Source organism: Petaurus breviceps, unplaced genomic scaffold, assembly GCF_028583685.1.
Source record: "Petaurus breviceps papuanus isolate PSGF00001 unplaced genomic scaffold, PetGlider_PUasm1.0 186, whole genome shotgun sequence".
In the NCBI taxonomy this organism is placed as follows: Eukaryota; Metazoa; Chordata; class Mammalia; order Diprotodontia; family Petauridae; genus Petaurus; species Petaurus breviceps.
In genome coordinates, this window is record NW_027185798.1 from 16,399,844 (window position 1) to 16,421,839 (window position 21,996).

The following is a 21,996-nucleotide window of genomic DNA, read 5'->3' on the forward strand; positions in this document are numbered from 1 at the left end:
AATACAGTCATCAATGTCCATCTCCTCTCCGGAACCAGCCTCTCTTTCCCTCTTGTACAGGTACAAGAGTTTTATGGGATGGAGTATGTTCAGTCTCTCCTGCTCAAAGACACGAGGGGTAGCTATGTCAAGCCCTGCTAAGATCACTCCCTAAGTCATAATTTCCCTGATTTATAAATAATGTTGATTTCTTCACTGGAGCAGTCTCCTGTTGAGGAACTCTCTTCTAAAGCTGATTAAATGCGCCTTGTCTGGAATTTAGTCTTTGAGAGCCGCCCAGAGCACTTAAGGGTTAAATAATTTGTCCAGGGTCACACAGTCAAAGGTGCGACCGACTTGAACCCAAAGGGACCTTTCTGACTCCAAGGCTAGCTGTTTATCAACTGCAAATAATGGATTTCTTCCATAGTCTCCCTTCTCATTTTTGAATGGAATAGGCCATTTTAAGAGGTCTTATTCTGATTCATTTGGGTAGCTCTAGAAAATGAGTGGGACCCAAAGGAGGAAGGACCAATTCTTTCATGAGACACCTGCCCTGTCTGAGAACCATCACAAATCTCCCTCGTAGGGCAGAGCCAGAACACAGAGGCGCTACTCTACCTAGAGCTATGGGAAGTATCAAGATGGAGGGAAGGACATGAGGGCCAAGGTCTATCCCCCCCCATAGGGAGCATCCTTGGCTAGATCCCCCAAAGGCACTTTTCTGACCAGAAGCTGCTGCGGTTCCCCTGGCCTGGTGAGTGATAGCCAGGACCTAGTCCCTGGGGGGCTGGCAAAGGGAAACCCAGAAAGAGACAGAGAACATCTCATAGGGAGAGCAGGCCCAGCCTCCGAGTCGAGCCTCAACTACATGCATGTTAGTGCTCAAGGAACCAGAGCCCTGGGCACGGACCAACCTGCTGCTCCCCTGCACGGCCCCCAGCTCCTTCTGGAGCTTGGCGTTCTTCTCCTCTTCCTCCAGCAACTTGCGCTTGACCGTCCGAAGCTCCTGCTGGGCCTCACACTTGATATCGTTGGCCACCACCACCGCAGTCTGGAGGTCGGCTTGGAAACGCCTCCATTCCTCTGTCTCCTCCTACGGGTGCAGAGGAGAGAGGTGGAGAGTCAGGAGCCTGCTAGGTGTGAAACCCACCTGAGGTTCCTGTCCTTTGTCCTCTATGACCATGGGGCCCTAGATCAAGAGCCACAGGGGGCCTTGGAGGTCATCTAGGCCAACTCCCTTCTTGGGTAGAGGAGGAAACTGAGTCCCGAGTCAGAAGGGAAGCCAGAGGCCATCAGGTCCAGCCCCCTTATTGGACAGTGGAGGAAACTGAGTCCCAGACACCAAGTGACTTCCCCTAAGTTATAAATAGGATCTGAGGAAGAGACCTCAGAGGTCATGTGGTCCACTCTCCTCATCTTACAGCTGAAGAAGCTGCAGCAGTGGTCACCCAGGCAGTGAGAATGCTCGGGCCCCGGGGGCGGCTTTGTGCTGCATGGCCTCCCAGTCACAGAGAAAGATGACACATTGGCATAGGAGCAGAAAAGAACACCCAGGGTTAGAGTCATGGTCCTTGGATTCAAATCCTGACCTTGCAATGGAAATTATATATCTTGGATTGGAAGTTGGAGGCCCTACATTTAAATATCACTTATGATCATACCTGTATGACCTTGGGGAAATTAATATTCAATCCTAAGGAACTCAGTTTCCCCATTTGTAACATGAAAGGGTTAATCTAGATGGAGGTACCCTCCAACTCTGAATCTATGATCTTATGACTTTTGTGAACTTAGGCAAGTCACTTAACCTCAGGGTCTCAGTTTCCCCATTTGTAACAGGAGGGGTTAGTCTAGATGGCCTTGAAGGCCCCTTCCCATGATTAGCCAATGATCTTATAATCATGTGACTTGCATAGTACAGGAAAAGCCAGTGCTTATACTTAAGGATAGAGAAAGAGGAAAAGAAGATTCTTTTCTTCCTGACAGATACTTGGACAATTTCTTGGGGCTGCTTTTTAAGGAGGCTCGTGAGTCTTTTTTTTTTTTTAAAGAGCCACCTGAAACTTTTGTACAAATTAAATGTTTATACAACAGATAGCCTTTCATGAAGGAATTAAACATGTTCCCAAAGATTTGCTCAAGTCTACAGAACTCTTATCATGGCATGGCTTCCATTTCTTAGAAATTCCTTCTTTGTTATGTAATTATTATGTCTACTCTTGGCCCTGCAGAAAGAGTTGAAAAAATGTACCTCTTTTCCTTTTTTATTATTTGTTTTTTTGCAGAGGTGGGGGACTATGGTGTGGCACATGGTATACGCTATTAGCCTGGGTTTGAAATATTTGTCAGTTTTAATGAACCACGTTCTTTGCCTTTTTCTTTTTTGTTACAAGACACAGATCCTGGGGGTCAGGGAATGAAGTGAGGTGAACATAGAAATACAGGGGGGTGTAAAAACAAAACAAAACGATAGAAATTTTTAAAAGCTATTTTAAATTAGGTCCCTCCACCTCCACCCTCTCAAAAGAACAAATCCTAGCCATGCAATCTGAAGGGAACGCCCTGATCCCTTCCTTACTTTAATAATGACTGATGCCTTCTCGATGAATTGTTCTTTTATCTGAGTTCTTTCTTAGCTAGATACATAAATTACTAAGCTAAGCTTGTAGGAGCCCAGCGCCCAGCTCTGCCCAGCACAGGCGGATTCCCACAAGGAAATCCAGCCTAACTGAGCAATCATCCACTAATTCTACGTGAGCTCAGTTTCACCTCTCATTAAGTACCTACAGCATACAGATTCCTGTGCTTTGGCTGTGGGGGAAATGACCCAAGGCAGTGACCAGAGCTGAAGGGACCTCAGTGACCTCATCGTACCGATGAAGATGTTGCCTGCTCGGTCACCCATAAAGGAAGCGTCAGAGGCTGGACTTGAACCCGGGTCCTTTGACCATGAAGCCTCGATCTCTCTACAGCATGTTGGTTCATCTTAGGGAAAAGTGGCTAAATTCTGCTTGTGACACATTGATCTGGAAACGACACTGAGCAATCTACGTGGAGATGACACACAAGCCTGGCCTGCCTCGCCCTCTCTCCTATAGTTCAACTGCTAGTCACCTCTCAGTGGAAGGGAATCCTGATCCTGCTCTAAAGACAGGACTCAAACCCCCAGAAACCCCCCAACCAAAGGGCCCATTTCAGTTCTATATACCATCTTGCTACTGAGAGGCGCATGCCCTGCCCCCTTCCCCTCCCACCACCCCAGCCATGGAGACGCAGCAGTCACTGGACAGAGTCAGGATGTCTGGGTCCTTCCTCCAGCCTCCACCATTAACTATCTGGGTGAGCTCCAGAAAACACTTTCCCTGGCTGGCACTCGGTTTTGAGGAAGCTGGACCATCGACTTTTAGCCCAGATAAATCTGTATCTTTACGTCTTCTTTGGCCATCCCAACCATGGGCTCTCTACCTTGTCCAGCTATCTCCCTTCCCTTCTTTCTTTTGCTGTCTGGCTCAGAGGTGGGCTCCCTGCAAATAACTTTAAAGCCTGCAGAGGTGAATGGCTAGTACCTTTCCCCCAAATCTTCTACAGTGGGTTGCTTGTCTTCCTCTGATTTAATAGCTCTTGGTAGTGTGCTCCCCACCTTTTCCCCACTGAATTTTTAATTATCTCAAATATCCTAATTATTAATCAGGTTAATTCTGGAGACAGCTAAATGGCTCAGTGGATAAAGCACTGGGCCTGGAGTCAGGAAGACCTGAGTTCAAATCCAGCCTCAGATATTTACTAGCTATGTGACCCTGGGCAAGTCACTTAACCTGTGTTTGACTTAATCCACTGGAGAAGGAAATGGCAAACCACTCCAGGATCTTTGGCCAGAAAGCCTCATGGACAACAAGGTCACAAAGAGGTGGACATGACTGAATAACAACAACAAATATGGGGACAACCATGTTCTGTCCGTTCATAAAGAACCTTGAAGTATGTTCTAAAACATGCAGACATCCCAAAGGCTGAACAGGCCGCCAGTCACTGAGCCTCACTCAGGTGCCATTTTGGATTTCCAGAAGGTGACATTGTAGGGAAAGGGATAAGGATGGGGAGGAGGAGCCCTGATGGGTCACTGCCACAGGGAATCCATCTACCACTGGAGGTCTGCACCTTTTCCACAGTTTATAGTCTCAGAGAAAGGCTCCTTGATTTGGGCTCAGTGAGTTTCTACAAAAAGATCTCATAATTGTATTTCAATATAATCGGTCTATTTTATGTCTTATGCATTTTTTAATGCACTGAAAGGCTCCATAGGCTTCTCCAGACTGCCTGCCCAAGGGATCCAGGACACACAAAAAAGGTTGAGTCGCTTGGGCCATGAAAGTTAAATGACTGGCCCAGAGTCACACAGGTAGTAAATGTAAGAGGCAGGACTTGAATCCCAGGCCCTCCTGGCTGTTACTCACTACTGTCTCTATTAGGAGAAAGGGAAAGCTAAAGAGAAGAGCAAAGCAATTTAAAGATACTGGAATCTAATTCTCAGGGGGCTCGAGGGGGCTAGTACCCATTTACCAGGGCCTGGCATGTCCTGTGCTTGCAGCACTCCTGACCTTTATTTGCTTTGTCAAAGCCTTCAGCTGCCGCTCCAGGTCCAGCTTCTGTTCCTCAAGCTTCATCACGTTATCTAGAGAGAAGAGGGGAGCGTTAGAGAGGTGGCCTGGGAAGGCCAATCAGGCAGCAAAGAAGCGTCGTGAGTCACTTGTGATTTTAGACCAACAGGCCTTCAAAGCTCCAAATGACCAGTGACATCACTCCAGATTCTTACCGCTCTAAAAAACTGGCCTTTGCTTTTGAGTGGGGGGCAAAAGGTGCTAGTTCTGTAAGAAATGGGGGGATGGGAGGGTCAAAAACTCCTAGGAAGGTCATTCCTTGGGGCTAGGTCCCTTGGGGCTAGCATAAGGCATTGCAAGCATCCATCCATTTAAAGTGTCTGTTAGGGGCACTTTGCTGAGAGCTGGAGATACAAAACAAAAACAAAAAACAGTCCCTGCCCTCAAGGAGCTGAAACGTTGATGGGAGAGATAACCTGGAAATAGCTAGGTACATACAAGACAGAGAGTAGATGGGAGTTATCCTCAGAAGGGAATGTGCTTGGACCAGGGAGGACTGGAACAGGCCTCTTTGTAGAAGGTGGAACTTGAGCTGAGTCTGGAAGGAGCTAGGCAATCTAAGGGATGGAGATGTGGAGGGAGAGCATTCCGGGCATGGGGATAGCAGGGAAAAGGCAGATGGTTCATTGTGTGTGAGGGGCAGCAAAGAGTAGAGTGTGGCTAAATCCCAGAGTGCATGGAAGGGAATAATGAATAAGATGACTAGAGAGGTAGGATGGGGCTGGGAAATACAAAATAATTTATATTTCATCCTGGTGGGAAGAGGTAACCACTGGAGATGCCCGGGTAAGAGGGTGACGCTCAGACCTAAACTTCTGGAAAATTACATCAACAAGAAACATGGTGTCCATGTGCCCAACTGTGAAGCGACATTCTAGCTACCCCAACACTGACCTGCAATTGTCCCAACGGTCCATCTATGCCTAATAATTAAAGATAATCATGACAAGGGGCCTTAAGGTTTACAAAGAGCCTGACATCTATTAACTCATTTGAGTTTGCATAGCCTTGGTCTTGTTATTCCCATTTTACAGATGAGGAAGGTCAGATAGGCAGACATGCCCAGGGTCACTGAGCTCACAGATATCCGCGCCGGGTCTTCCTGACTCGAAGGCTGGCATTTACCTAGCGCTTTACAAGTTATCTCATCTTATCCTCACAACCATCCTGAGAGCTAGGAGGAGGTTATTAGTATTATCATTCCCACAAAAAAGGTCACGCATCATTTTATTTTATTTTTTAAAGATCTGAGGGGGCAGCAGGGTGTGACGGGAAGAATACAAAATGGCGGCCTGGAGATCTGGAGTCTGGCCCTAGCTCTGGTCTTGGCGCTAACTTGAAATGCCTCCAGAACACGGCCCTCTATTTGTCTGGGCCTCCTTGAGGAAATGACATCAGACTAAGTGATCTCAAGGGTCTCTTTCGATAGCTGACTTCCAACCATCTACAATCATGTGATTAGATGAATTTAAGGCTCCATACTTAATTCAGCAAGCATTGGTTCAGCTCCTTCTGCACATCTGGGCACAGTGTTAGGCTGGGAGGCAGTGTCTGCCTTCAAGGACTTTTGCATTGCATTTCTTCTCCTTCTGGGTCTCTCTGCCTCCACTCAATGGCTAAAGTGATTTTCCTGATGTGTACATCACTTTCCTGTTCCACAAACTGCAGTGGTTCCCTCCTGCCTCTAGGATCAAAAACAAACCTCTCCCGTCATTTAAAACCTTTGACAATCCGACCCCAACCTCCCCTAGAGGAACTTTCATTCTCCTGGGGAGAATATATATTAGGTAAATAAAACCTAACTGGGAGGCCCACCAGGCCAGATGACCTCTTGACATGAATGAATGACATGAACATGAATGGTTCCTTACATAAGTCAAGGCTAGACAAAGCGACTGATTTCTAAAGTCTTATCCAACTCAAAGTCCAAGATTCTAACTGGAGACAGTCAGGTACAGTGAAGAAAAAACTGTGGCCTTTCTGCTGTTCCTTACATAACACTATCTCCCCTCTCCATGCTTTTGCTCTGGCTGTTTGTCATACTGGGAGTGCTATTCCTCCTTGGCTTCATCCCTTCAAATCTCTCTTTTCTCCAAAGCTCAGATCAAGCACGACCTTTCTACATGAATCCTTTCCAGATGCCCTTCCCTCCTCTTACCTCACCTCCAGCTGCTTTTCATCTTCCCCCACTGTCTTAATTATATATATATATATATATATATATATAGCTTTTTTTAATCAAATGCTTTATTAACTTCTAGTTTACATCATTCATTTCTGCGAGATTTTGAGTTATAAATTTTCTCCCTGTTTTTACCCTACCTGCCACCCCAAAATAGCAATCCCACTGGATATCCCCTCCTCCAATCTGCTCTCTCCCGTATCTTTTCCCATACCCCCTTTGACTTTTCCAGTAGGGCATGGTGGATCTCTATGCCCCAGTGCCTGTATATCTTATTTCCCAATTACATGAAAAATAGTATTAATAATAGTGTATATATATATATATTTTTTTTTTTTAACATTTGATTTTAAAACTTTGAATTCCAGATTCATTCCCTTCCTCCCTTGTTGCCCACCCTTACTGGGAAGATAAGCAATTCGGTATAGGTTGTACATGTGTAGCTAATGCAAAACATTTCCATGGCGGATATATTGTAAAAGACTGAATATATTTCCCTCCCTCCTATCCCACCTCCCACTTGTTCTATTCTCTACTTTGATCCTGTCCCTTTTCAAAAGTGGGTGCTTCCAACTTCCCTGCCCCCCAGCCTGCCCTCCCTTCCATCATCCTCCCTCTCATCCCCTTTCCCCCTACTTTCCTGTATGGTGAGATACCCTATTTAGTGTGTATGTCATTCCCTCCCTAAGCCAAATTCAATGAGAATAAGGTTGACCCATTCCCTTTTGCCTTCCTGTTCTTCCCCTCCATTGTAACCATTTTCCTTTGCCTCTTCTATATGAGATATTTTACCCCCATTCTGTCTCTCCCTATCTCCTCTCATTATATTCCTCTCTCACCTCTTAATTTCACCTTTTAAGTATCATCCCTTCCCATTAAATTGGTCTTGTGCCCTCTATCTATGTATACCTGTACACATATATACACACAATCACATATGTATTCATACACCCATATACCCTCCTATATAGACATATATGTATGTATATATATACACATATATCTATCTATATAAATGCATATATTTCTATTCCCTTCAACTATTCTTATACTGAAAAAGTTTCATAAGTTACAATTATCATTTTTTCCAAGTAGGGATATAAATAGTTCAACTTTGATAAGTTCCATATGATTTCTTTTCCCTGTTTACCTTCTCATGATTCTCTTGCTTCTTGTATCTGAATATCAAATTTTCTATTCAGCTCTGGTTTTTTCATCAAGAATGCTTGAAAGTCCTCTATTCCACTGAATTACCATATTTTCCCCTGAAACATGATACTCAGTTTTGCTGGGTAGGTGATTCTTGGTTTTAATCCCAGTTCCTTTGCCCTCTGAAATATCATATTCCAAGCCCTTCAATCCCTCTGTGTAGAAGCTGCCAGATCCTGTGTGTTATCCTGATTGTGTTTCCACAATATTAAAACTGTTTCTTCCTGGCTGCTTGTAATATTTTCCCCTTGAACTGGGAATTCCAAAACCTGGCTATAATATTCCTAGGAGTTTCTTTTTGGGATCTTTTTCAGGAGGTGATCAGTAGATTCTTTCAACCTCTATTTTGCCCTCTGGTTCTAAAACATCAGGGCACTTGAAGGATGATTTCTAGGTTCTTTTTTGATCATGGCTTTCAGGTAGTCCAATAATTTTTAAATTATCTCTCCTGGATCTATTTTCCAGGTCAGTGGTTTTCCCAATGAGATATTTCACATTGCCTTGTATTTTTTCATTTGTTTGGATCTGTTTAATAGTATCTTGATTTCTCATAAAGTCACTAGCTTCCATTTGCTCCAATCTAATTCTGAAGGAATGATTCTCTTCAGTGAGCTTTTGAGATTCTTTTTCCATCTGACAAATTAGGCTTTTTAAGGCATTCTTCACCTCGTTGCCTTTTTGAGCTTCTTTTGCCATTTGAGTTAGTCTATTTCTTAAGGTATTATTTTCTTCAGTCAGGTTGTTGACTCTCATTTCACAATTTTCTTGCATCATTCTCATTTCTCTTCCCAATTTTTCCTCCACTTCTCTTATTTGATTTTCAAAATCCTTCTTAAGCTCCTCTATGGCCTGTAACCAGCTTGTATTTTTCTTGGAAGCTTTTGGTGCAGGAGTTCTGACTTCACTGTCTTCCTCCTGTTCCATGCTTTGATCCTTTTTGTCCCCAAAATAGGAGTGTAAAGTTGGGTTGCTATTTGCTTTGCTTCCTTTGCCTGCTCATGTTGTCACTCAATCACTTGATTTTTGGGCTTTTTGCCACAGTAGGACTCTGCTACCAGACAGGGGAGCTTCATACCAAGCACTAGGGTTTTCTCAGCTGCCAAAGGTATTAGTTGGGTGCCCTCTCTGAAGCCTCCACACACTCTGGTAAGCTGGTCGCACACCCCAGGACCTCCACCCTAGGCCACAATCCACATCCAAGCAAGTTAAAGCAAGAGTGATTACTCCTAAGACTGGTCGCTTGGTCCCCCTACAATCTGCAGGCCAGGAGCTGAAGCAGCCATGTGGCGGCGGCTGCACAGCCATTTCTTGCCCTTGGGGGCAAAAGCCGATGGCACTCCCAACAACTGGATCCCAAAGTCCACACTGCACTGACGTCTCACTTTGTCCTTAGTGTCTATGTGTTGATAATTCTGGAAACTGCCACAGCTGCTGGTGATCTGAAGTCCCTCCAGCCGGTGGCTGGTCAGGCCTGCCCTGAGGCTAAAACCTCCATGTTTGGAACTGGGGTTGGCTCCCAGAGCTCCATGCTAGCCACTTTCTGCTAGCCTGATGGGCTGTCCTCAGCGGGAGGTTAGCTTCTCTGTGTCATTTTGTGGGTTCTGTAGCTCCAAAGTTTCTTCAGAGTCACCTTTTACATGAATTGGAGGAGGTAGGAGCTGGAGCCCTGCAGAAGTCCTGTTTCTATTCTGCCGTCTTGACTCCGCCCAATTTTATATATTTTTTAAAATAAAAGGCCACAGATTAATAGAGAGAAAGCTGGTCTTGAAATTAGGAAGATATGTCCTGCCTCTGGACACATACTGGCTCTGTGTGACCATCTCTATGAGCCAGGACCGCCCCCCCCCCCAAAAAAAGCTCTAAGTCACAGGAGGCTACTGATGTGAATGGGTAAAGGGCACCATCTGTTCCTAGCTTGGAATCCCCTACTCCCATGGCAGCACACTCAGATAGCAACGGGGCCACACATTGACTTGACGTTCAGTCATTTTAGTCATGTCCAACTCCTCATGACCCTACTTGGAGTTTTCTTGGCAAAAATACTGAAGTAGTTAGCCATTTCCTCCTCCAGCTCATTTTACAGATGAGGAAACTGAGTCAAACAGGGTTAAAACTGTTAAAAACACAGCACTACCCAGCAACTCACATACTTAGAATTACTGCATTTTAACATTACTGTTGTCCTATTACATTTATCTTTATTTTGCAAACTTTTCCCTAATTTTTTTTAAATATTTCAGGCTGTGTTTGAGAGTGTTGCAAGCTACATGCAGCCTGGTCAACGCCAATGGAATCATATATCTACTCCCAAAAAATGTTATTTTAGAGACACTTATATAGGAACATGTTGTCTCTCAGTAAAATGTAAGCTTCTTGAGGGCAGGGACTATTTCATTTTTGTCTTTCTCCTTCTGGTGTCTAGCACAATACCTGGTATGCAGGAAGTGCCCAATAAATGTGTGCTGATTGTCTCTTCTTTGCATATAGTTGCCTTGAAGTAGTCACCGTTGGTTTAGGGGAGCCCATCTATAAGGCTTGGATGCTACAGATCACCTCTTCTCAAAAGCCATGGAACTACAACCCCCTGGTTCTCTTCTAGTACCTTCCATGCTGGAGTCTTCTAGCTCCCCACTTAGAGAATAGGGTGCTCAGTAGCCAATCCCCAGCATCTCCCTTCTTGTGACATCAGAGATGGGAAAACAATCAGACATTCATTCCTGAGAAGCCAGATGGCCTATAAACTCCCCTCCTCCCACATCCCTGAGCCAGCCAGGTATGCTAGCACCTGGAGAAGGAAGCTTATGTATGCTGAGTCATATGGGAGCATCCTTCTTCCTGCTGTTACACTCAAGGCCCCTCGAACACAGCAACCCCAGGATCCTTGGCCCTGCTCCCTTGGGCGTATGTATCCCTGGACATTCCTGACCTTGGTCGGCCTTCTTTCCTTGGCTCCTGAATATCTCAGGTTAGACAAAATGTCTTCTCTTGGGGGTGTTTAAAAACACTGTAATAACGTCCTGTTTTTTTTGGCATCACTGAAGCATAGAATCATAGCTTTAGAGCTTCGAGACCATCAAATACAAACAAACAAAATCTGTCCTTTCACAGAGTCTGAGGAGTTAAGAGACTTGCCCAGGGTCACACAACTAGCAAGTTTCTGAGACTGGATTGGAATGCAGGCCTTCTTGACTCCAACCCCAGGCCTCTGTCTGATGCTTCACCTGAATGCTCTGTGGTGAGATGGGGGGGTGGGGGGTGGTTCTGGGGTTGGCACCTCCTTCCTCTTTTCTTCTCTTTCTTTTTTGCTTATGTTATTTTGTCTCTCCCCTTTTACAGGGCTGTGCCAAAGAATGTGTGCCAGGGCCCTGCAGGTCTAGTGGATCACTCCTGAGGGGACGCAGGACTCAAAGACACCAGAGAAAAGCATCTCTGTCCAGGGGCACGTTGAGACTGTGGCCACCAGCCTCCAGTCCTCCCAAGGGCATACATGGCAGGACTACAGCATCTGTTGGAAGGGAAACCTCAGCAAGTGTCCAAGGTCAAGATACAGGGAGACCCTGGAGCCCAGATTCCTGGGGTGTGAGGTTGAGTCTTCTCAGTCTGGGCTTTAATTTCCTGGTCTCCTCTTTGAAGGTGAAATCAGTGGTCCTCTCTGAACTCCAGGCTCTTTCAATCTCCCCCATGCCCCTAGTTATTATGATCACTTTTCTGGTACAGGTGTCACTGTGATGGGGGTGGGAGGGGACTTCTTTGTCTATAGAGACTGGGAGGCCGGAACATCACAATGCTTTTTCTTCTGACAGGAAACAATAACAGCAGCGGCTGATATTTACATAGTGCCCACTGTGTGCCAAGCACTGGACAATTATGATCTCAGCTGATCCTCACAGCAACCCTGGGGGGTCAGTGCTCTTCTGACCCCCATTTACAGATGGGGAAACTGAGGCAAACACAATCACAAAGCCAGTAAGCATCAAGGACCAGATTTGAACTCAGGTCTTCCTGACTCCAGGCCCAGTATACTGCACCACCCAGTATACTGCTCCTAGAAGAAAAGACAGTAGCAAGTAGCACTTGCTGGGAGCAAAGGTAAAGCTTGCTTTAATATCTGAAAGGGTTTTTAAAAATTAGTTGCTGTTGAGTTCTCTTTTGGTCGTATCCAACTTTCTGTGATCCCATTTGGGGTTTTCTTGGTAGAGACACTGGACTGGTTTGACATTTGCTCATTTTACAGAGGAGGAAACTGAGGCAAACAGGGTGAAGTGACTTGCCCAGGGTCACATAGTATAAGTGTCAGAGGCCAGATTGGAACTCAGGAAGATGTCTTTCTGACTCCAGACTCCAACTGCTGTGTAAAAGTGATTACTGATGGCTACTGTGGCAAACTTATTCGAAAGAGTCTGTTACGTTGTATTTAAGTTTACGATATGTTTCTTTTCTCTATTCCATATTTGAGTTCTGATGTTTAAGTTTGAGTTTAAAATGAAAACAAACTGTTTAAAACAAAAAAAGAGTCTGTCTTCCAAAGGTGGAGAGGTTTGTATCATACATGCAAACAAGGATTTAAAACAAACCAATCTAGTGCTGATCAACAGAGTAGGGTTGGAGAGAAACAAGGGAATTTAGACAATTATAAAGATATACAGGGAATGCTGGGTAATGCAGTGGATAAAGGGCCAGGCCTGGAGGGAGGAGGATCTGAGTTCAAACCACATAGTTTTGCCGAGAAAGCCCCATAGGGGGTCATGGAGAATCAACAACCACAGCAACGAATAATACAGACAGATTCATATGGGTGCACAAGAGCTAAGGCTGCCCCTGCTGTAGTGGAGAGTGCAATTGTCTAGGAAGTTCAGGAAGACCTAGGTTGGAATGTCTGGCATTTATTAGCTTCATGACCCAAGGCTGGGCTTTTGCATTTCCTCCTCCAGCTCATTTTACAGATGAGGAAACTGAGGCAAACAGAATGAAATGACTTGCCCAGGGTCACACTGTTAGTAAGTGTCTGAAGTCAAATTTGAACTGACGAAGTTGAGTCTTCCTGACTCCAGCCTAGCACTCTATGCACTATGGCGCCACCTAGCAACCCAATTATGAAATGATGATCTTGGCTCCATCTACTGAGAGGAACACTTTATTTCAGGAGGCTTGCTAAATTAGAAGAACAAACTGTGTTAGGAATTATTGGTAATGGGGACTGTGCAGATGAATAACCGAGGTGAAACTAACTGTCCGTGGGCCACTGGCTGTCTGTTTTCTGAGTCCTTGGGGGATGGATGGCTCTGAATGGCACATAGGGATTCCAAATTGGTCATGGGTAACCCTTAAAGAGAAGAGATATTAGTGATGCAGCCCCCAAAGGTGATGGGCCTGATAAGGTCTTCTCTGCTTTCTTCCCCGGATGGAGGGGTGGAGCACAGTTCTGTTGGGCCTCTGGAGAGTGGAAGGACATACTGAATGAATGGTGAGGTCCAGAAGAAACTGGGCACATTACAACGATATAGCTCTAGGGGAACTCCAGGGATGAAGGGAACGAGCATCTCTGACTCCAAAGGTGAAGGTGAGAGATTCAGTGACTGAGGTTGGGACCCTAGTGGGTGCCAAGGATGGGAGCCTGCTCCTGGAGCCCTCTCTTAAGTGACTAAAAAGGTTCTTTTGTGGATGTGTCCACAGATGAACAGTAGTAGGGATATGGAAAAATAAAGACTCCTTCCCCCTAAAATTACCCAGGCTCATCCCTCAAAATTTTTTCTAGCCTTTTCTTGTATACCTATGCAATCAATTAAAGGGAAGGTGATGAGCTTAAACCTTGAATGGTGGGAACTCATGATTTGGGGATTTCTTTATTTCCAACTGTCCAGCTGTTGAGAGGCAAATTACTGAACATCTCGATGCTCCAGGTAATTCTGCAAGGTCAGTTTCAGAGAAGATGCCAACCTGCATTAGGAGAGGGAGCTCCCTACCAGTGAAATCACAGGTCTATCCCCATCCATCCAGCTGCTATTGTATAGTTAGGTTGAACTCAACCCTATTAAGGTGTGTGTGTGTGTGTGGGTGGGGACGTCTCTGGGTCCAGGTGTAATTTTTTTAACATTGCCCTCCTTCCATTTTTGACTTGGAAGACTCAGTGGTCACAAGCTGCTTCCATTCTAGACAGACCCCTTCTTTAGCACTACTACCCTGGGCCTTTTTGGAATCTTCCAGGCTGGAATTGCTAGCCCTGTCTGAGACTCCAGAGATGGGGAACAGATCATCTGTGTGCCTGAGCCAGGCCCTGCCCCTCCCTATAAAATCTACAGTCCTGACCTGAATCATTGAGCTTTCTTCATATGGGAATGATGTGGGATTCAAGCATCCCTTTCACTGAACTAGAAAAAAACAAAAAGAGTTTGGCAAGTCCAGAAGGTGGCTGGTTACTCAGAGAACCATTGCTGATTGCCTTACCCTCGGTCCCCAGGTGCCAAGACTGGGGGCTGGCCCTGGTTGTGACCCTCATACCCCTTGATTTCCACCTCCCTCCCCAGGGTATCTTCAATTGTCCCTGTCAATTAAGTTATACTTTATTATTGCTATATCAGTTAATTTCAGCTGGTGACACTGTCCTTGTGTGAATTTAAACACCCCATAATAAAGGCCTCTTGCTTTTAGCATCACTGGTTGGTCTGACTCTTTGGTAAAAACTCTTTAAGCAGATTCAATAGACTGGGAATTGCCTCCATTCATGCTTCTGTGTGGAGATTGATTCCTCCAAGTATGAGATGCTATCATTATTTGAAGCTGCTAGTTCTGGAGTCAGAAGATCTTGCTTAAAATTCTGCCCCTGCCAACCTCTGTGACCTTAGGCAAGTCACTTAACCACCATGGGCCTCAATTTGCTCATTTAAGGACAAAGGTCCTTTGAAGCCCCAGGTCAAGGATCCTATGTTCCCAAAGGCCGTATAAAAGTCAATCAATTTATTATTATTATTTTTGTTGTTTGTTGTTGGGCAGCCAGATGCCACAGTAGATAATATGCTGAGATCTGGACTCAGGAAGACCTGAGTTCAAATCTGCTTTCAGACTCCTAACTAGCCATGTGGCCCTGGACAAGTCATTTAATTTCTGTCCTCTGACTCAGCTACCTCCTCTGTAAAATGGAGATATTTGTAACATCTACCTCCCAGGGTTGTTGTGAAGCTCGGATGAGACGATCTTCATAAAATGCTTTTCTAAATGCTATGTAAATGTTAGCTGGACTAACAACGATGGTGATGACAATGATCCTAGTGTTATATATCACAATACAATAAGCAGCAGCAGTATCATCATCTTCAGCATCATTAACTCTTTCAATGACCTCCCATTTTGTGTCTTAGGTCCATCACCCTCCAATACTACAAACAAGAGAGATGAATGTGTACTGTTTGAGGATCTCTATAGATCAGCCACTGCTTTGATTTTCTCTGGGTTTGAAGCCCCATTGAGCCCGGCTCTGCCCCGTCTGCTCAGTTCCACAAAACCAGACCAGCTTTTCTGACGCTTTTTTCTACTTGCAGCCACTTGTTCCAGGCTTGAGGGACAACGCCACCCAAATTCCGTGCCAGGTCTCAGCTCTGAACCGCCCATCAGTGTGACTGGGTGTGTGTTAGCTACAAAGTGATGCCCAACCTCAGAATTCTTTCACTCTCACTGGACATTGTTTGGACACAGAGATATTGTTTGGAAGAGAACTTAGACACCAGCTCTGGATGTCCGGTAGCATCTTCAACTGAGCCAACTGCTTCATAGCACTGGAGACTAGAGCTGTCCAACATGCAGCAAGGGGGACTGTGACACTCCCTGGTGTGGGCCCAAACCAGATTCAAATGTAATTGGGAAATATTTAACAAAACAAAAACAATCACAATAGAACATAAAGAATTCCAATATGTGGTTTTCTGGATCAATGTGAGGCCTGGAGGGACCCATCTCTATTTGAGTTGGATGCCACTGGACTAGACCATTAATAGGTGCCATTAATGCTGATGCCATGATAACCATGGGGTCAGCCTTCAAATGCTGGTGAGATATTTTTAGTCAACCAGAAATATTCAATGCAATCGAAAGACTTGGAAATCCTTAGGTCTTATGCCAATTTTATTGATGAAGAAACTGAGGAAATAAGTTATTTTCATTTCTAAAGGCAATACTAAAATTAATCAGTAGATCCCCAAGAGCTTTGGGAATTGTTAGGTATTAATCTAATTTTACAGGTGAGGAAATTGAAGGAAAATAGAATTTAATAGTCATTTTAGTTACTGAGGAAAAAACCAAAATTAATAGATTCCTAGTAGACTTGGGAAACCCTAGGTATGATTTTTTTTCTTTTTTACTGAAGAGGACACAACTAATTAACCAAAATTAATGAGTAGATTCCCTAAAGAGTGATGAACACTTATGTGCGTGTATCTTTTCACCACAAAGAGAAGACCTATTTCATGTGGCAATCTGGAGAACCCTATCTGGACCAACATGGAAAGTGTCTAGCTAGATAGCTAGGGGGCATACTAGACTTAGGGGTCAGGAAGACCTGAGTTCAAATCCAACCTCAGACACTTCCTAGCTAGCGGTGTGACCTTGGGTAAGTCACTGACTCTCTGTCTCAGTTTCCTCAACTGAAAAATGGGGATCATAATAGCATCTGCCTCTCAGGATCAAATGGGATATTTGTGAGGCACTTTTCAAACCTATATAATGACAATGTAATATAACTAAAGAGCTATCTGGTGGTAGCTATTATGTGCCAGTTGTCCTTCTAACATCCTTCCCTTATCAAGGGTTATGCACTAACCACTTGGGTACCTCAGGTTTGGGGGGCATGGTACTGCTGCCTTAGCCACACTGCCTGGTCTCTCTCCCCAGTGATCAATACTCTGGGCAATCTAATTGCTCAATTCATTTAGTAGTGAGACCTTTCTCATTGCCCACCCAATAAGTGCTTAAATCATTATTCCTCCAGTGACCAAATGGTACCCATGGTTACTGTCACCAATCAATCATTTAGCAATAAGATTAAGTTTATAAGATCATAGCTTCAGAACTAGAAGGGAATTTTAAGCAGGTCACCAAATCCAACCCCTTCATTTTACAGAGAAGGACACTGAGTCTTCCCAGGGAGGTGAACTTAGTTGAAGCTCAAGATCATATAGATACTAAGTAGGATCCTAGATTCAGAGCCAGAGATCAGAAATCTGATGCCTACATATGTCTTGTACATACCTTGCATGTTGTCTCCCCCATTAGAATGTACACAGTTAGTGAACAGAGCACTGGCCCTGGAGTCAGGAGGACATGAGTTCAAATCCAGCCTCAGACACTTAACACAAAAACTAGCCGTGTGACCTTGGGCAAGTCACTTAACCCCAATTGCCCTCCAAAAAGCAAAATAAATAAATGTACACAGTTGTCTGAATATTGTTTCCCCCAATGAGACTGTGAGCTCCTTGAGGGCAGGGGCCTGTTTCTAGAAGCCTTTCTTGGTATCCCCAGTGTTTAGCACAGAGTAAGGGTTTAATAATTGCAATGACGATGACAGCAGTGGGCAGCATGGACATTATCGCTATGGATGATTCTTATAAAGAGCTAACAACAGGACTTTGCAAAGTAACAGAATTTCAAGCAGCAAATGTCTGATCTCATCCACACTCTCCTGTCGCTAGTAGTTTCTGTGTAGGCGCCTGCCTGCTCTTCCCCTTGCGATGGGGGCTCTCCATGTCACTTACTTTCGAGCTCACTAATCAGCTGGTTATTGTGCAGCTTAACGGCTCGATGCTGTTCCACCTGGTCTTCCAGCTCAAAGATGGTTTCCTTCATGTCCTTTATCTCAGCGTCACTTTCCGAGGCTTTCTCTTGCAACTGCAGGCTGGTTCGACTCAGCTGTTCAGCCTGCCGATCACAGACCTCCTTTAGGTAACCACATTCCTTCTCCACCTAGAATAAAAAGGAAGTTTCCTATTAATCCCAAAGGCAAAAAGTTCCCAGATACCCTTGCAGCAGAGATAACAAGAAAGCAATGTTCTTGACTTTGGAAGGGAGACTTTCCTGTTACGTCATCTGTTCTGCACATATCTTTCCAGGCTTGTTGTACATTTCTTCTTCTCCACGCACCTTACAAGTCTAGACAGACTAGCCGACTTGTCCCTCCTTCATGACATCCTCTCTCTTACCTCAGTGCCTTTGCCCAGGCTGTCCCTGATGCCTGGAATGCCCTCTCTCCTACCTCTATCTTTTATAATTCCTTGTTTCCTTTAAAGATCAGCTCAAGCAACACCTCCATGGAGCCTCTCTTGATGAACTCAGCTATTCGCACCTCCAATAAACTACCTCCTACTTACTTGCTTACATTTTCTATGCATTTATGTTTTCCCTCAAAGGAATGTCAGCAGCACCTTCTGGAACATAACCCTAAATAAGAATACTATTTCCATAGTACTTTTAGGTTTTCAAAGCCCTTTATACACACAGTAGGAGCTTAATAAATGCTTCTTGACTGCCAGGGGGTAGCCTGGGCCTCCATCCATTTGTTAGCTGACTACTTAAGTAACAGGGCATTTCCTTTCTTAGGGGAAAAATGGGCTGGGGAACCCTCAGAGCAGCCCTTCCCCAGTGAGATCTCCACAGACAGAGATCTAAGTCATCAAAATAAATGCAAGAGAATAGCTTTGAACGCTGCCTACAAAGCTACAGGAAGCCACACCTGCTGAGCTCCTGTCCCCTTTGGGCTGGACAGTAGGGGTCTTCCAGACTGCTGCTGGCTCTGAAGACTGGGGCCAGGATGCCGAGTCTTCCACTAGGGGGCTCCAATGTGCCAGAGACTGCAGGATTGAGAACTGGAAGGGCTCTTTGGGCGATCTTCTCATTTTACCAAGGAGGAAACTAAGGCTGAGAGAAGATAGGAAATGACTTGCCCAAGGTCACACACGGAGTAAGCCACAGAGCTGGGGACAGGAATCCAGGTCCTCGGCACTCTTGTGACTACACCACAACACCCTACCTTCTCTGTAGGCACACTGCATCCCCACTGGACGGAGCTCTGCTAGGCTCTGGAGTTGGGAAGACCCGAGTTCAAATTCCACATCAGGCCCTTACAAACTGTGTGACCAAGGACAAATCACTTAACCTCTCTCAGCCTCAGTTTACTCAACTGTAAAATGTAAATCATAACAGCACCTACTTCAAGGAGACAAGACCTGGAAAGAGATTATCTCCCCGTCTTTATTGGATTCAGATTTGGAGGCTGCAGGGTATCCCCAATTACAGGTCTTCTGGTCCAGCGTCCACTTTTCATGTCCAGCATTGAATGATAATGGCTGCCATTTCTACAGCACTTTAAGGTTTGCAAAGGGCTTTAAAAATGTCTATCTTAGTCATCCTCACCACAACCCCAAGAGGTAGGCACTATTATCTCCATTTTACAGAAGAGGAAACAACAGAGGTTAAGTGACTTGCCCAGGGTCATACAGCCAGTGGCTAAAGTTCTGAGGCAGGATTTGAACTCAAGTTTTCCAACTCCAGATCTGACACTCTATCCACTCATTGTGCTTATTTAACTGCCTCATTTGACAGATGAGGAAACTGAGGCACACAGCATTAGGACAGACTGAAAAGGAAAAACAAATCATGCACCATTGTCACAATTTTGTGTCCAATCTTCTTTTTCTTTTCTACTTTGTAAATGGAAATGATCTTTTTGATTGGTGCTTAAATTCGGAACAAAAACAAAATGTTTTCAGAGGAAGATGGTAAAGGAGTCAGAATTCAAACTCAGGGCCTCTGGCTAAATGTCCAGTGTCCTCTCTATTATATCCAGCCAAACTCTGTCATGTAAAAGATGAAAAAACGTGAGCTTGGGAATGGTAGGTCCGTTGCTAGAGGTACATTGGACATTAACAAGTAGAACTAAAAGCCTGACCTGGGTCTTTGTGTTCTTTCTGCTCCTCCAGAAGATTACTAAGCTTGTGTGTAAAGTAAGAGTAAACTGGCTCTGAATGAGGGACTATGAGTCGTGAAGTGTCAGATGAAGGACTGTGTGACCTCCCCTCTGACTGCCCAGAGGCATTGTTCTCACTCACTGCCTGCTTCCTGGCTGGGCTCCACATGGACCTGGCTGCCAGCAGTACCAAGGTGTGGCTATATATATATCAATATTTTTTTTCCTTTTTTTTTGGAGGGCAATTGGGGTTAAATAACTTGCCCAAGGTTACACAGCTAGGGGTGTGTGTGTGTGTGTGTGTGTGTGTGAAGTGTCTGAGGTCGGATCTGAACCCAGGTCCTCCTGACTCTGGGGCCAGCGTTTTAATCACTGTGCCACCTAGCCGTCCCTATATTTTTAAAATTCATTATTTCCCCAAATTGGAGAGCATTGGCTGAGTGGGCCTTTTAGTCTGCACTGTCCTTGTAGGTAAATGAATGGAGAACTGACAAAGAGACAGGGGCTGAGAGAGATGGGAGAGGGGAGCCGGGCTGCAGAGAAGGAAAAAGGCTTTTTAAACTACAGATTCACTGCAGAGAATCCCTTTGTGACTCTCCAACACCCACTACATTCAGAATCCCAAAATGTAGCAGAAGACAGAAAAGGTTATAGAGCTGACAGAAGAATGGGGCTGTGTGGGCCAGTGTGCAGCACCATGATCCTAGCTCGGTCGCTGACTGCCCCTCTCTGGGCAGCAGCACCCACAAGCATGAGACCCAGAACTCAGCGGGACCTCTGGGGGCATCAAGTCCAAGCGTCCATTATATAGATGAGGAAACGGAGGCCCAGGGAGGAAAAGGAATTTGCCCAATGACTGCCCAAGGTGGTGTTTGGACCCAGAGCTAATCGTCTTTCTACTCTATTATGCTAGATTAAAAATTAAATGGAAATGTAATAACCTAATTCTCAAGAATGGGTGAGTCAAAGAACAGGTCATCCTATGGAAGTGATTGATAATTTCAGTAAAGGTAATGACAATGAGACAACATACCAGAATCTGTGGGATGCGGTCAGGGCTGTGCTGAGGGGAAAATGTCTATCTCCTCTGTCCAGCTTCCTCTTCTGACAGTGTTGGCTCCTTCCAGCTCTAAACCTATGAAACTCAGATCCCTCTGTCTCTAAATTCAATTTAACCACCACTTTTAAAATATTTATTGATGTATAGATATATGTATCCAAATATATACATATGTATCTGTGTGTATATGTGCGTATACACACATACATACATGTGCACACATGTACATACACATATGTGCGCATGCACACACACACACACCCCCTTTATTTCCAAATCTATTCTTCCCTTCTCTTCTCCCCAGAAATCTATCTATCCCTTATATGGAATAAGGAATAAAGAAAGGGAGAGGGGAGATCAGTTGCAGTAATACTGGTTAACACATGAAACTCCAGATCTTTGCCCTAGAAGGGTCCTCAGAGGCCATCTAGTCCTACTTCCCCATTTTACAGATGGGGAAACTGAGGCACAGGGAAACTCAGTTTACCCAAGTTCCCAGAAACACTAAGCACATCGATGAGTCTATGCAGCATTCCATGGCCAGTCCCTCACCTCTTCAAGGAAGGGAGAAAGCTTGCATTTTCTCATCTCCTCTTCAGAGTCAAGCCCGTTTAATTAAGCACCCACTATGCAGCAGGCCCTGTGATGGGCCCTGGGGACACAAATAAAAAGCAATGCCTGTCCTCCAGAAGCTCCCATTCTACTGGGGCTATGACCTCGCCTCCCCCAGCCCTGCCAGGGAAGCCTTATAAAGTAGAAGGAGTAGTAACACACCGTTGTGGAATCCCTAGGACATGGTGAACCATCCGCTTTGTTCACTGAGTGAGTCTCCCCCAGGCCTCTCTCCCAGACCGGGGAGGCATGTGCTCACGGGAAGCTACCGACATTCCTTTAGCAGTCAAAGGTAATAATTACTTGAAAAGGAGGAAAATGCATCTGCTTAGCTGGAGGTTTGTTA

General features: G+C 45.0%; 1 protein-coding gene and 1 long non-coding RNA gene across 5 annotated transcripts in view; one reads left to right on the plus strand and one right to left on the minus strand.

Annotated features, from left to right (window-relative positions):
* Nucleotides 1-21,996, minus strand: part of SPECC1 (sperm antigen with calponin homology and coiled-coil domains 1) — a 293,242-nt gene that overhangs the window by 126,341 nt on the left and 144,905 nt on the right. For all 4 annotated transcript variants that reach the window (XM_069089599.1, XM_069089598.1, XM_069089600.1 and 1 more), the window contains 3 exons: nt 17,772-17,979; nt 4,581-4,654; nt 897-1,075 (listed from right to left, as the gene is read on the minus strand). In XM_069089599.1, coding sequence (XP_068945700.1) covers nt 897-1,075; nt 4,581-4,654; nt 17,772-17,979 — 461 coding nt within the window. The remainder of the gene's footprint in view (nt 1-896; nt 1,076-4,580; nt 4,655-17,771; nt 17,980-21,996) is intronic.
* On the plus strand, nt 10,369-12,811 carry LOC138162088 (uncharacterized). The gene is made up of 3 exons (XR_011168541.1): nt 10,369-10,996; nt 11,140-11,266; nt 11,368-12,811. It is a non-coding gene; the product is annotated as an uncharacterized lncRNA (long non-coding RNA).